This window comes from Lygodium microphyllum, chromosome 19, assembly GCF_053477565.2.
Source record: "Lygodium microphyllum isolate KBCC chromosome 19, Lygodium_microphyllum_v1.1.10, whole genome shotgun sequence".
In the NCBI taxonomy this organism is placed as follows: domain Eukaryota; kingdom Viridiplantae; phylum Streptophyta; class Polypodiopsida; order Schizaeales; family Lygodiaceae; genus Lygodium; species Lygodium microphyllum.
The window spans coordinates 138,019,395-138,034,230 of record NC_141153.1 but is presented as its reverse complement, the minus strand read 5'-3'; the positions used below and the strand labels follow the sequence as shown (position 1 = coordinate 138,034,230).

At 45.5% G+C, this 14,836-nt stretch overlaps 1 protein-coding gene across 10 annotated transcripts in view; it reads left to right on the top strand.

The window, feature by feature from the left end:
* The window catches only part of LOC148020431 (Spc97 / Spc98 family of spindle pole body (SBP) component), a 117,898-nt gene that overhangs the window by 35,617 nt on the left and 67,445 nt on the right, over positions 1-14,836 (top strand). For 8 of the 10 annotated variants that reach the window (XR_015694963.1, XR_015694964.1, XR_015694965.1 and 5 more), the window contains 2 exons: positions 5,658-5,764; positions 5,860-7,125. Coding sequence is in view for 7 of the 10 variants with exons in the window: in XM_087700732.1 (XP_087556858.1) it covers positions 5,658-5,764; positions 5,860-7,125 (1,373 nt within the window). In the remaining 3 variants the exon portion in view is untranslated. The remainder of the gene's footprint in view (positions 1-5,657; positions 5,765-5,859; positions 7,126-14,836) is intronic. The other 2 variants (XM_087700735.1, XM_087700733.1) reach the window with 2 other exon arrangements.

Here is a 14,836-nt window from a genome sequence, read left to right as displayed (position 1 = left end):
GCGACTCAAAGAGGTGGGAGCCAGTGGCTCCACCAAGGCATTTATGGCCGGCACAGGTGGCGGCAAGAATAAGAAACAAAAGAAGGAGAAGGCTAAGGACAAGAAGGAGGAGGACAAGAAGGATGCGAAGGAGAAGAAGCCCAAGTGTCCCCATTGTGGGAAGGGCACTCATCTCGAGGAGAAGTGTTGGCAGAAGTATCCCCATTTGAAGCCTAAGGAGAAGGACTCAAAGGCGGCCCCAGCCACAACAGAATCTGCGTTTGTGCATCTCTTTGTTGAGGAAGACACTGCCCTAGCTTCTACCACACCGGAGAAGCCTTGGCTCGTCGACAATGGAGCATCTTCACATATGACATTCCGTCAGGATTGGCTTCAGGATCTTCGTTCCAGAGGGGGTACAGTCACCATTGGTGACAATTCTACAGTTCCTGTTCGAGGAGTGGGGACTTTACCTATGTTTTCTGACAGGCGGTCTTCCTCCGCCAAAGTTCTCTATGTCCCTGATTTGGGAATTAACCTATTATTTGTGCATGGTCTTACTCAGTTAGGTACCCGAGTCATTTTTACACAGGATGCAGTCACAGTGGAGGATGCTTCTACAGGTGATGCTCTTCGGACAGGTACACAGGAGGGTGGGCTTTATACGCTCACAGCCTTGGCTGCGCGGACTTCCCATGAGCTTGGGCTGCTTTGGTATGCTCGGTATGGTCATTTGAACCTCGATTCTCTTCGCCGGGCTTCTAGGAGGAAGATGGTGGAGGGCCTTCCTGATTTCCCTCCTCTTCACACTTTGTGCCCTAGCTGCTTGAGGGGCAAGCAGCACCGGCAGCCTCACCCGCAGGTTGCTTCTAGGCGGGCTACTTCTTCGCTTGAGTTGGTTGATACCGACCTTTGCGGACCTATGGGCACGGCCTCCCTTGGGAAGGCCAAGTATTTGATGCTGATTGTGGACAACTTTAGTCGTTATGTGTGGCCTTATTTTTTGGAGTATAAGAGCGAGGCGTACTCCCGTTTCTGTGAGTGGCAGGTGTTTGTGGAGACCCAAACCACTTCCAAGGTTCGTGGTGTTCGAGCTGATCACGGTGGAGAGTTCACTTCTCACCTTTTCTCTCAGTTTTGCAGGGATCATGGTATTCGGGTGGAGTATTCCCATCCGAACACACCATCAGAGCATGGTGTGGTGGAGCGTGCGAATCGGACCATGATTGAGATGGCCCGATCTATGCTGGAGCATAGGAGTCTTCCTCATTTCCTTTGGGGTGAGGCGGTGGCTACAGCGGTGCATATTCGCAACCGCTCTCCGACTTCGGCATTACAGGACATGACTCCGTTTGAGGCTTTCTTTGGGAAGAAGCCTTCCGTGTCCCATTTTCGCATCTTTGGGTGCGATGCTTTTGTCCATGTGGACAAGAAGAAGAGGAAGACGAAGTTCGACTCTAAGTCGCGAAAGCTTATCTTCGTTGGTTATAGTACGACCACGAAGGGATATCGGCTCTATGACCCGACGACGCGGACGGTTGAGGTGAGCAGGGATGTGATCTTTGATGAGGCTTCAGCCTCTGAGGATCCGATTGATGGTTCTATTACAGATGTTTCTTCATCGTCGACGGACCCCCCCTCCCCCCCACCTTTTCTCCCTTCACTTCCTTCTAGGATGCCCCTTAGCACCCCCCCTATTCCTCCTTCGGCTTCCGTTTTCCCTTTGGTGGATGTGCCTTCGTCTACTACGAGCTCCTCTACCGCCACTTCGGGATCTTCACGGGCTATACAGCCTTCTTCAGATGCGGAGGATCTACCTTCACTCAGTGAGGGGGAGTCCCTCTCCGATTTGGGTGCTTTACAGGTTCCAGAGGCCCCCCGGTCTCCCTCACAACCGCAGGAGTCTCTCAGGATTCCTTTATGGTATCGCCGGCTCATGCAGGATTCAGGTGTTACTCACTTTCCTGCTTCTTCTACAGGTCCCCGTTGATCAGCCCGTTTACAGGCCCAGCGGGACAGTTCACTATGTGTGAACTATGCTCTTATGTCACAGATTCTTCAGGATTCCGAGCCTTCCAGTGTGGAGGAGGCTCTTGCACAGGATATTTGGAGACAGGCTATGCAGGCCGAGCTCGATTCCATCGAGCGAAACCATACGTGGGAGCTTGTTCCGCGTCCCGCGAAACGGAAGGTGATTGGTGTGAAATGGGTCTTTAAGACCAAATATCTTGCAGATGGCTCCTTGGACAAGCACAAGGCTAGACTTGTTGCCAAGGGTTTTGCCCAGCGTGCCGGGTTGGACTACTTTGAGACTTTTGCTCCTACAGCTAGGATGTCCACCATCCGAGTTCTTTTGGCTCTTGCTGCTCACACCGTTGGCCTGTCTATCAGATGGACGTCAAGTCTGCTTTTCTGAATGGCGTTCTTGAGGAGGAGATTTATGTTACATAGCCTTCTGGTTTTCTTGTGCAGGGGAAGGAGGATCATGTCTACAGGCTGCGGAAGGCTCTTTATGGCCTAAAGCAGGCTCCTCATGCTTGGTACCAGCGGATTGACCGCTTCTTTCTACAGAGTGGCTTCGCGCGCTCCGCTTATGATCCCAACCTCTACTTACGGGTTGTGGATTCTCTTTCGGTGTTCCTCATCTTGTATGTGGATGATCTTATCATTACAAGGAGCGACACTCAGCAGGTGGAGCATACACGGTCTATTCTTCAGCAGGAGTTTGACATGATGGACCTAGGGATCCTTCACTTCTTTCTGGGTCTAGAGATCTATCAGATGGCACAGGGCATTTTTATCTCGCAGCACAGGTACATCTCTGAGCTTCTTTCGGAGTTTGATATGGCTGAGTGTCGGCCTATCTCATGCCCCATGGACCCTGAGTCCAAGCTTTTGACAGCTGGAGTTCCTCTTCCCGATCCCACCCGTTACAGGTGCCTTGTCGGCTCTCTTATCTGGCTGTTTCACACTCGCAATATCTCTTTTGTGGTGGCTTTATTGTCTTCTTTTATGCAGACTCCTACCCAGGATCACTGGCAGGCGGCCTTGCGGGTTCTTCGCTATTTGCAGGGGACTCGATCCTTCGGGATCATGTATGGAGATGGGATTACCCTTTCTGGATGGAGTGATTCTGATTGGGCGGGTGATGTGGATTCGAGACGATCCACTACAGGTTATGCTTTCACCCTTGGATCTGGTGCTGTCTCTTGGAGCAGCAAGAAGCAGCCTACTGTGGGACTTTCTTCTACAGAGGCTGAGTATCGGGCCCTATGTTCGACCGCTATGGAGGTAGTTTGGCTCCGACGCTTACTCGCGGAGATTGGCTTTTCCCAGACCGGACCTACGGAGCTGCGCGTGGATAACCAGAGTGCTCTTGCTCTGGCCAAGAACCCGGTGTTCCATGCTCGCACGAAGCACATTGAGGTTCAGTATCACTATGTTCGAGAGCGGATCGTGGATTCGGAGCTGGTGGTGGTCTATTGTCCTACGGCGGCCAATGCAGCTGATCTCTTTACGAAGCCGTTGCCTCAGGCTTCTTTGCTTCATCACATGCGGTTCTTGGGTCTTCAGACTCTCCCAGGAGTTGAGAGGGGGTGTTAGCCTGCTCTTCTTCAGTCTCAGTCTGTCATCTCCTGGTTGTGAGCTCCTGTCAGAGTCTGACAGGAGACAGAGGAGCTCTGTCAGTGCATTTTTGATGCTGCCCTAGTCAGCATGCAGCCCTGGGTTTGTTACAGCCCAAACTGGGCTGTTTTTTGTCCAGACTGCCCATTTTCTGGGCAGTCGGCCAGATCTGGCCAAAGTCGGCCAGATCTGGCTGGTCGGCCAAATCTGGCCAGGTCGGCCAGTTTGGCTGGTCGGCCAGTTTGCTGGCCTGGGGGCTATTTATAGCAGCCCCCCCAGTCAGTTCAGCATAGTGCTCTGCAGGTACAGCACTGCTCCCTCCGTCTCCGTCTCCGGCATTGGTGTTGCCACTGCTTCCAGTCTGTCCTGGTTCCCTCACTGACGCTCCGGGCTGTGTGCAGGGACTGCTCTGTCCTTTTCAGTGTATTCAGCATTCATCTCTGTCAGTGCAGATTTTCTTCCTTCATTCTCTGCTTTCTCTCTCCTCTCCTCTGTGTTCGTGTTCTTCTTCCGTTGCGCACTCTCACATTATGTTCGTGCCGAGTTGTTGTATTGTATTCTTCTAGGTCGTCTTAGCGTATAGCCTTAGAATACCCATTCTAATCACCAAGTTCAGATTTGGATGGCTGAGTAAGAGGTGGGGACAATGTAGACTAATCAACAAGTGGTAGAGCCTCTATCTTGATCCCATGTAAGCTCATCCAAGTACATACTTGGGCATAGTGGCACTGCATGTCCCCTTCAGCTGCCAAATGTTTTAAAGACACGAGTGCTAGGTTAGAGTATCTCTAGAGTGGGAGCTCCCATAATTGATGGCAGAATGCCACCGCTGAAAGAGAGCCTTTATTACGAGGGGTGGTCCACCTAGCTCTGCTTTGATAATCTCATGTGCATTGAAGGATTGTTGTAGGTCATGCATGCTATCATCATCACCATTGGTCTCTCCATGGGCTGCCATCCATCATAATGATCCCTCCCTGGACCATCTTGTCTTGATGTATCAAAAGTAGACCCAAGCATAAAGTTTATAGACTTACAGCCTTATCTTTTGACCCATAGTATCTAGTTAAGATCTTATCTAATACCCAGCCTTTGGCGGATATTCATGCATAGGATAAATGTTATGCACAGGAGTTTGTTTACACACAATAGCTACAAATTATCCAACAAGGACTAGCACTTTCGTAATGTGCCAAATTTAGTGCCTATTAGCTTGTGATAGTGAGGCACCAAAAGGAAGGCATGAAGATAACCTGTGGCATTGCGTCGTTATGAATCTATAGCGCCCTGAATTCTCACTCACGCAGTCCTGTATCATGGTGGGGTCAGTGTGACAAGGTAAGGCTAAGACAAAGGGGTAAGTCCTGTACTGCAGTGATGTGCAATGTTACCCTTTTGTGATCGCATGTATGGGGATGAGGTCCTTGCCGGTCAAGGCATGTGGCATTGCATACTCAATAGCTTTATCTAGCATTACTCCTCTCTGTGGTACTTAGGCATCAATGAGGTCCAGAATTGGCAGGTGGATTTACTGTTTGAGGGCTAGTTGGAGTGGCTTTGAGTTTGGAAAAAGTCAGTGAGAGTTCTCTAGGCAGGCCCCCCATTGTGCTGGGGTGGGTGGTCCATGTGTTCAACAAGCCCAAGCATTCTTGGTCTTGGAACCCAGATGTCCATGATACTGGAGAGTGGACCCATCACAATATAGTGAATACATGCATCTATAGTCCTTCTGTGTCCTTGTGTCTAGGAGGAAGCGAGGGAGAGTTACTTAATCTCAGAACACTGAAAGTTTAATGTTATAAGTATTAAAAGTAGTTTGGCCTATTGACCTGTCAGTTATCTTCAGTGGAGTCTAGTCTTATCATGGCTTTTTATCTGGAATTATGTCTGGCTTGTACTGTTATATCTCGCTGATAGGCCTTAATCTGTTCTTTCTTTCTTTCTTCCAAGTTTGGTCATTAACCTCAGCTGCATAGCATACTTAAAATGAGTTTTTGCGCTTGATTAGCAAAGCATTTTTCTTATTATTATATGCTATGCAATGTGATTTGTAGCAGCAACAATCCTGGAAGGTAACTTCTGAGACAGACAGTACACCATTACATGGTAACAGTAATTCTAATAATGGAGTTCGAGATTCAATATATGTCTTGTCACAACGGTAAAAATTTCCCTCAACAAATTCTTTGATTCTCATTGGTCTACAATCTTTACTTAGTGCTCTTCTAAATCTATGAAATTGAAACTTGTTCCTAGGAACTTTCAGCAGGAAGAATTTACACAAACTATAAGTGGCATGGAGCTCGAGGGGGAAGATGTGGCAGTGTTTTCAGCTCCATGTGAGCAAGCATGTGACCCAGATTTTGAAAATCAGACGTCTGTTCATAATGCTGATACATTGGTAAGGGATGATCTGATAAAGGCACAGTCTGCTCAGATTAATACATTAGGGAGGTTTTCAAGGAGCGTAGATGCTGCACCATTCAGTAATTCTCATTCAGCCAAAAAGCAAAGAAGAAGATGGAAAGAGCCATTTGATGTTGTTATTGTGCATGGAAAATCAGAAGGAGATGCTGGCTCGACTGTGATGTTTGATAATAATAACTTAGAGACTACCCTCAACCAACATGCATCTGGTCTAGCTGATCATTTTGGAGGAGTCAAAAATTCCTATGCCAGGCTCCTTATCAGTCCCATAAGCTCTCCCTTTGCGTCTGAAGTTACATCCAATCATTGTGAAGTTTTCAGTTTTCTGGAGATGGATCACTTCTCTGGAATGGTGATGAAAGGTGGTGATAAAAATGTCAATCAACTTACTGTAAAATCAGATATACGTCAATTTGATAGTTTCTCGTTCTTCTTCCCAGAAATTTGTCTCGAGGAAGTTGGTCCTGAGAAGTTTTTTGGAGTCTCTCTCATAAGGAAGTTAGCACAGAAGTACAGTTTAAAACACCTTGACAAGCCTCTGAAGAGAAATTACATGAACAGCTTTGTGAGTTTCAATGTTATCTCCCATGAGTTCAGCAACTTTGAAGCATGCTTGTCCAACACAACCTTTGAGTTAAAAATACTACCTGAGTTTTCATCTGTCAAATCTGATACAGTAGAGAAGTTGGACTTATGCAAGAAGGATAGTGCTTTCCAAGTTACAGAGCAGTTAAAGGACTCAGAAAATTTCATTAAGGGGCAGCTAAATCCAGACAATTGGAACAATAAATTATCAAATGCAACTTTTTTTCTGGGGTCTCCAGGTTGCCTGGAGAATCCAGTTGACTTAACAAAGCAGACTGCAGATGTTACGCTGACCAACTGTGAAATGGATAACAGTCTGGACACTGGCCACATATATGCAGAACAGAAATCAGAGAAGCTTAATGGTGGAGGAACTTGGGAGCTGTATTTAATGGGGACCAAAGAACTGGAGGCCACAGATTTTGAAGAGAACATTCTTCTTTCTGAGAAATTTGAAGTACCTTTAGAGATTGTGATTGACAATTGCATTATTCAAGAAGTTCTATCTCAGTATCCTACGTTGCTTTCTGCCTTGAAGCGTTTACAATTTCATAAGGTATTCAGTACGTTGTCATGTTTGATGTAAACCTCGTGTTGGCCATAAGCTAATATATTGGTGGGACTTTTTTTCAGATTGTTTACATCTTGTGATGTGTCTGATTGTTACGCATGTCTTTTTAGGGATGAGTTGGATTTGTTTAAGGTGGGCTTATAAAACATGTTTTGACTTTTGTGCAAGATGTCTTAGCTTTTGCAGTGTCTTCATCAATTCTGTACATGCTGCTGTGTTTCATTTGGTCAATCTAATGAGCAGCCAAAAGGCTCTTCTTTTGATTGAATTGGCCCTTACTACTGTGAGTGACTTTTCTGAATTGCTTTTTGTCCCCTTTAAAGCTTTGTTTAGTGTTGGAAAGAAGCTGTGACCGGGGTCTGAGGTGAGCTGCTGACAGCTGCAGTCCTGACATGATGCTGCTTCCTGGTGATTTTGCCCTGCTTCTTTTGCCCTGCCTGTCCTGCCAGCCATGCCAGCCCTTTCCTTGAACTTGCACCATCCTGCCCCAGCTGCCAGCCCTGCCAGACTCTTCCTGAACCTGCAACCATTCTGCCCATGTGGCTATCACAGAACCTGCTGCCTATTTAGCTGCCTGCTTCCAGCTGCTTCTTGCACCACTGTCCCTTTCCTTTCCAGCTGCCTGCTCAGCCTTCTCTTCAACCCTTATGCAAGATGGGCATCCAGTGTGTTATGAGTCATACCCTCTCCTGCCTGCCAGCTCAGATTGCTAGCCACACTGCTGCGGCCCTGCCCTCCGCTACATGCACAACACCACCATCCTTGCCTTTGTGAGAGTGTGCAACGGAAGAAGGAACACGAACACAGAGAGAGAAAGAGACAGTGGGGAGAAGAAAGGAAGAAATCTGCATTGACTGAATACTGAATGCTGAATACAAAGAGAGGACTGAGCAGTCCCTGCACGCAGCCCACAATGTTAGTGAGGCCACCAAATCAGGCTGATGATGATGGCAGCACCAAGCATGGAGGAGACTCAAATGTCAGAGTGTGCACTTGTAATGGAAGACAAAAGAATGTGCTTACCAAGTGGGAGGAGTGCCAAATATATAGGCGCAAATCATAAAAACTGACCAATTGCACTCTGGGGCCTAAAATATGGTCGACCAGCATTTAATGCTGGTCCAATTGCAATAAATGCAAGAAAAAATGCTAGATGTGCCCAGGAAAATCTTGACAAAAATGGACAATATCCAGCAGGTGGAGACAGATTGGAAAATGTAGAAACTGCCCCAGGAATGCATGCAGATGAAATGCACAAAAATGCATGCTCAAATAGAGCTGCCTCCTCTATCAAAACAAGTGATAGACATGTTAGAGCTCCTAGAGTCCTCATTTGACTAGAATTGAGGCTCATAGGTAGGAGATGACAAGGCATGGCAATCATGACTCTTGCGCAACTCTCTGGATCGTGTGTACTCTCAATCAAAGCTATCACGCTTGTTCATGTTGCTCCGAACATAGAGATTGCACTAAGGGACAAAGTGATAGCCCTCGAGGTGTCATCTTTGGTCTTTAGATTGGTGGAGACTGCCGTCCTATTTGTATCCTTAAGGACTCCATCTAGGGCGGCTCTTACTAGCACCCCAACTAGGGCTACTTCAGTGATAACCTTTTGTGAAGGGGTGTTTTTGGCTTTAGTTTAGTTCACCAAACTAGATGGAGTTGGCACTCATCACTAGTCCGCTCAATGTCAAGTCCTTAGTCATGTATTTTGATAACTATGTTGAAGGCCAGGATTATTCTACAGTTGAAGATGTCATGACCATCATATTCTTTTGCTAGGCCTTGATGAGTATTTCACTCCTTACCTATCCAAGATTGGTATTGCGTTCAACCATATCATTCAAAGAGAGAGAATTTTCATTGAATCGATTTTGGAGGGTCGACACCACTACCCATCGTTTAGAGTTATTTTCACCATAGGCTTTCTCGATGCCCTTCCTCAAACCATTAGGATTCCCTCTATGCATGGAGGATTTCTTGTCTAGCTAGTGTCATACTTGGGTCTCCTTGGCTAGCGCTTCACTTGCAGGAGGATTGACCACCTTCCGGATAAATGTCCCATGACATGACCATTATAGAGCTCTTTGTGAGATGAGGGAGGTGGTAGGCTTCAACCTCAGAGGAGTAAGGTAGAGCACTAACTATGACGTGTCTCTAGGTAGAGGAGGGGGTAGAGCCAATGACAACAAGAGCTTACAAATGCTAGATAGAGACAAAGATTGAGAGGCATGGAGCAACAAAGATAGGTTGAGGCACATTGGAGAATAGTTAGAGACCTTAGATTGATAGCATGAGTGGCATCACCTTGGCCACACATGACCTTTGTAGATTCTCCACTAGCCCGAGGAGCTAGAGTCACCTCAACCATAGTACTAGTTGTGAGAATGCTCAACGGAAGAGGAACATGACCTTGGAGAGAGAAGGGAAGAAAAAGACTGCAAGAAAAGAAGAGAATGGAAGGAACGAAATCTGTACTTAACTTTGAATGTAAGCTGAATACAAAGGTGGACCAATCAATTCCTGCATGCAGCCCAAGGCATCAGTGAGGGCACTAGATCAGGCTGATGCCAAATGGCAGCATCGGAGTTGGAACAGAGGCTGAAATGTTGGAGTGTGTTGAATAATGTGTAGAAGAATGATGGCAGCCAATAGGCAGACTGCTATAAATAGGAAAGGAGCCATAAAATTGGCAAAGCTCATCGTGTAAGAGGCAAAAATGCTGGCCTATTAGATACATGCCAATAAAATAATGCAGGCAGCCCAAAAGAAAGAAAGAAATATTAACGTCTACATAAGGCCAATGTGGTCTATGAGACAAAATCCAGAGTACATCCATGTATAATGTCATCTCATTAGTAAGGTAAAGATAACGTTACAAGTAAGTGGGTGGCCTATGAAACAATACTGAAAATAACTATACGATGGGACTATACTAGGGTTGAACCATGTGTAGTGTTGTTCCATCGATAGAAAAGAAAAGGAAAGGAAAGGAGAACCAGATCTAATAGAACCATGTACAAAAGTGTGGTGGAGTCTATGGGCTGTAGCCGGTCTCAAGATCTGCACACGATCTCAGCTATGATGTGGTCCCTAGCTGCTTCACTGATATGCTTGGTGGTGAATCTTCGGTGTCTCGTGATAATGGCTCTAATCTGAGTGTGGTGTGGCCTCCTCGGACGTGGTCCTGGTAGACGGGGTCGTCGTGCTCGACGAAGGGAAATGGCTCTATCCAATGTGACTCCATGGCGTGGCCTGTAAGGTGTCTGGTGTGGTGGCTCTGTCTTTGCTAGGTTGGTAGTGTTAGTAGCGTCAGCTTTGTAGAAGACGTTTGTCATTGCTCTTTGTGTTTGTCCCTCTGGATGAGCTGGCCTCCTGTCTCACAGTAGTGCAATTCGGCGCCTCTCGAGCTCCAAGAGGAAAAGACCTAGGCATCTTTGGTTCTCATACTCTATGACGCAACGAAGGGGTCCAGATCCATCACGGAAGAGGCAGTGGTACCGTCCTCGTATGTCATAGTATATTGTGCATGTGCATGTGTAGTACTCCTCCGTCTCAGGCTCTCGACCACAAATCTAGCAAGCCCTATCCTCTGCTAGGGTATTTGTCCATCTGCCTGTCACCATCTGAAGCCTATGTGAGGAGGTGCGAATCTGTCTGATAGCAACCCGTACGCAATGGGAGAGATGGGTGTCCATATATGCTGGCCGAATAGTGAAACCATCAAATCCATGTCACGTGCCCGATTAGAGTCTCTCCATCCAGAAAGGGTAACCCTCTCTCCATACATGATCCCATAGGACTGAGTCCCCTGTAAACATTGAAGAACACGGAAGGCTGCCCTCCAGTGATTCAGTGTAGGAGTCTTCACAAAAGAAGACAACAAAGCTACCACAAAAGAAATATTTGGTCGAGTGCAGATGAGCCAGATAAGGGAGCCAACAAGGCACCTGTAGCAGGTAGCATTTGAAAGGGGATCTCCTGCTGCCACAAGCTTGGACTTAGGGTCCATGGGGCAAGAAATAGGTTGACACTCGGGCATACCAAACTCCGAAAGGAACTCGGAGATATACCTGTGCTGTGACTTAAAGATACCTTGTGCCATATAATAAGTCGCTAGACGAATGAAGAAGTGTAGGATCCCAAGATCCGTCATCTCAAACTCCTGTCTCAGAGTATCTCGAGGCCGATCAACCTCCGTAGAAGTTCTCCTTCTGGTGATAAGATCATCCACATATAAGATAATCAAAACACACTTGTCACCCTCAATCTTATAGTAAAGGTTAGGATCATGAGCTGATCTTTGGAAGCCACTATCACGAAAGAAGCGATCAATCCCTTGGTATCAAGCTCTCGAAGCTTGCTTTAGGCCATAGAGGGCCTTCCGCAATCGATAAACATAGTCCTTCTTTCCCTCACAAGAAAACTTGGAGATTGAAAGACATAAATCTCCTCTTCAAGGATGCCATTCAAGAATGTGGACTTAATGTCCATTTGATAGGCAAGCCAATGGTGATGGGTTGCAAGAGCCAAAATGGCTTGAATGGTAGACATACAAGCTGTAGGTGTGAAGGTCTCAAAATAATCCAATCTTGTCCTTTGTGCCAAACCCTTGGCAACAAGCCTAGCCTTATGCTTGTCCTAGGAACCATTTGCAAGATTCTTGGTCTCATAGACCCACTTCACACCAATCACCTTTTGTTGTCAAGGACGCAGAACCAACTCCTAAGTTTGATTTCACTCGATAGAATCAAGCTCATCTTGCATAGCCTGTCTCCAAATATCTTGTGCAAGAGCCTCATCAACTGAAGTAGGTTCACTGTCATGGAGCATATGGGTCATAAGAGCATAGTTCACACCAAGTGAACTATCCCACTAGGTCTATAAATGAGTTAATATGTGTGGACTTGTAGAAGTAGCAGGAAAATGGATAACACTTGCATCCTCCATGAGCCACTGATATCACCTAGGAATGGTGATAGGCTCATCATGCTGTGAGAGAGGCTGTGGAGCCGGTATTGGCAAAGCACCTGTCTGGGAAAGGGACTTTCCCTCACTATGTTGACATCCAACAGAAACATCAGATAATACTGAGAATTAGTCCAAAAGTGTTCTTAGAAATCCATTGGATGTATCCATAACTCATGTTTCTTAATTGTTCTGACTTCAAAACCATAGTAACGCATATTCTCAGCATAAACCATGGCTGAAACTCTCAATGGCATTTACTCACATGTTGCTGTTCATGAAACCAGCTGTAAACCATTGAAAACTGAGCGTAATCTGACCATGAATTGATTCCAAATTGATGCAAAATTATAGTCTCAGAGTTACGGTAACAATCAGACTCACGCATATATCTCATAATGACTAGTATATTGAGTAGTGACCCATGGCAGACATACTGTTAGCAAACTACCTTGGATATATGCTGAATACATCCGAGATCCACTACATATGAGAGTGGTCCATAAATGGTGGAGTGGAAGCGCTATCTCCCCCTTGAGCATTAGGCAATGCTCCGAATCCCTACTTTGCTAAACCTGTCTGAGCCCAAATTGAAGTCGGTTGTAATTGAAAGGCATCTAGGTAAAGCTGCAACAACTGAGGATGGTTTGCCAAGTCATCCTCTTCCATTCACTTTGCATCTATTGGTAAAACAATGTTGAAGCTTCACCAAGAAGCATATGGAAACTTTAACTTTACTTGTCTCGAAACCTCCACTAGGTTGTAGAACTTTCTTCCCCTTAAGCATTGCGATGCTTTATACTTTCATATTGTTGCAATTCCAACTTAACTAATATGCAACATTGCATCCAGTTGACTAGCCCCTCATGTGTATCTAATATGCTAGGAGTATCAGATGCATAAGAAAATATTCTTGTTTGCATACTTTGGACCATTGCAATGTGATTGTGCATGGAAATTTGCATACTATCAATCATAGAAGATACATTTTTCCATACATTGCATGCATTACTAGTATCATTTTTTCTCATGACCAACACTATATGGAGCATTTGCATGACCCGCATTAATACTATGAGTCTCGAATATAGTGGACTGCATATATGCATTGCTAAACTTGCCACTTTGTGTCCCAACATCATGCCAATAGTTCTATACATGGGGTTATGCATATTACCAGCCATACCTAGATACACTAGGCCTTACACATTATGCATTGGTTGCTGCATACCATAAGGAGTTGTGCCATACATCCCCATATGTGTTCCCAAGCCCACCATATCATGAAAACTAGTGCCACCACCAAAGTATCATGGCTGCCACATCATTGCATGCATGGCGTGTTGTTCAGAAAGCATTGGATTGGCACTTTCAAGTTGGCCTTGTATATGCATCAATTGCCCCACTAGCATCATTTGCTTATGCTCACTATTGACGTTTGGAACATCACACTGTTGTACTGGCTCTTCATTCAGTGCATCTTGTTGTCCTGAAGCTCTCGAAGACGATTTTCTCTTCTTGCCTTTGTTGCCCTCCTTTAAGGGTTCAAAAAGCTCATAAATTGAGGATTATTTGCCAATTGCATAAACATTTCAGTTGTTGTCCTTAGCTGATTTTTAAACTGGTCATCAAATTCCTTTTTCTCTTGTTGATCATGAGCTTCTAAAGGCCTAGAAGGACCTGCACTTGGGTCTAAACCAACATTATCAGCTTGCTATCAATATTGCGTGTCTTGTCCAAGATCAAACATTGCATTTTCCCCAAGACTTTGTGAATTTTCAGATTGAGAGGCATCATCTGTGCTTGATCCCATCTCACTTTTTGAAGACATCCTTGTTGTAATGCTCAGTTGAATACAATTTCACCACTGGAGCAAAGCTTCTGACGTTCAATCACGTATCTCAGGCCCATCAAGTCAAGGGAAATGATGGTATATCCCGGCGATGGAACCATAAAACCAACCTTCCTCCTCGGATAGGGTGGTAAATAACCTGATTTAACACTAATTACAACAAGCATAAAATTCATATAAATTGAAAGTGCACACTTTATCATACAATCTTGGACATTTGACATCTTGTTGGGGCACCCCTTGCGTTATTTCTTTAACTTTTATTGCAAATTCATGGAGTACAACAGAGATCCTACGACCTCCTCCGCTAATCCAAGTGCCTCTTGTTGTTAAAACAGACCAACAAGTCTCCAAACCAATTTGGTCCTTCGTTTGCTTGGGGATTGGCCTTCAACCTGGACCTTGAAAGATAAATTTAGCCCCAAATTTGATATTGGCTGGCCGGCCTTTTGAATCTCCTTGAAATTGCTCAATTTCAGCTATTGGAATTCAAGTCCTAGGACCTCAATTTTGAGCACCATCCCGAGTTAGCTGTTATAATCCTAATTTTAGGGTTTACACCAAAGATTGATTGAAATCTCTTCCTTGGATGGCTCAAATTGTTGGAAAATGCTTAGATAACTTGAGAGATGGCTACGAACGAGAGAGAATGCCGCAGAGAGAGAAATTTCAGAGTTTCATCTCGAGAAATGTTGAAAATTTACTGTTGTCCTGCTCAAATAGTTGTGAAAGTTGTCACCTACAGCTTAGGACCACTAGAAAGATTGTTACCCCCTCTTGCATACTGTCACTTGCACCAAAAGGACCTTGGACTGCTATCACTTGCTCCT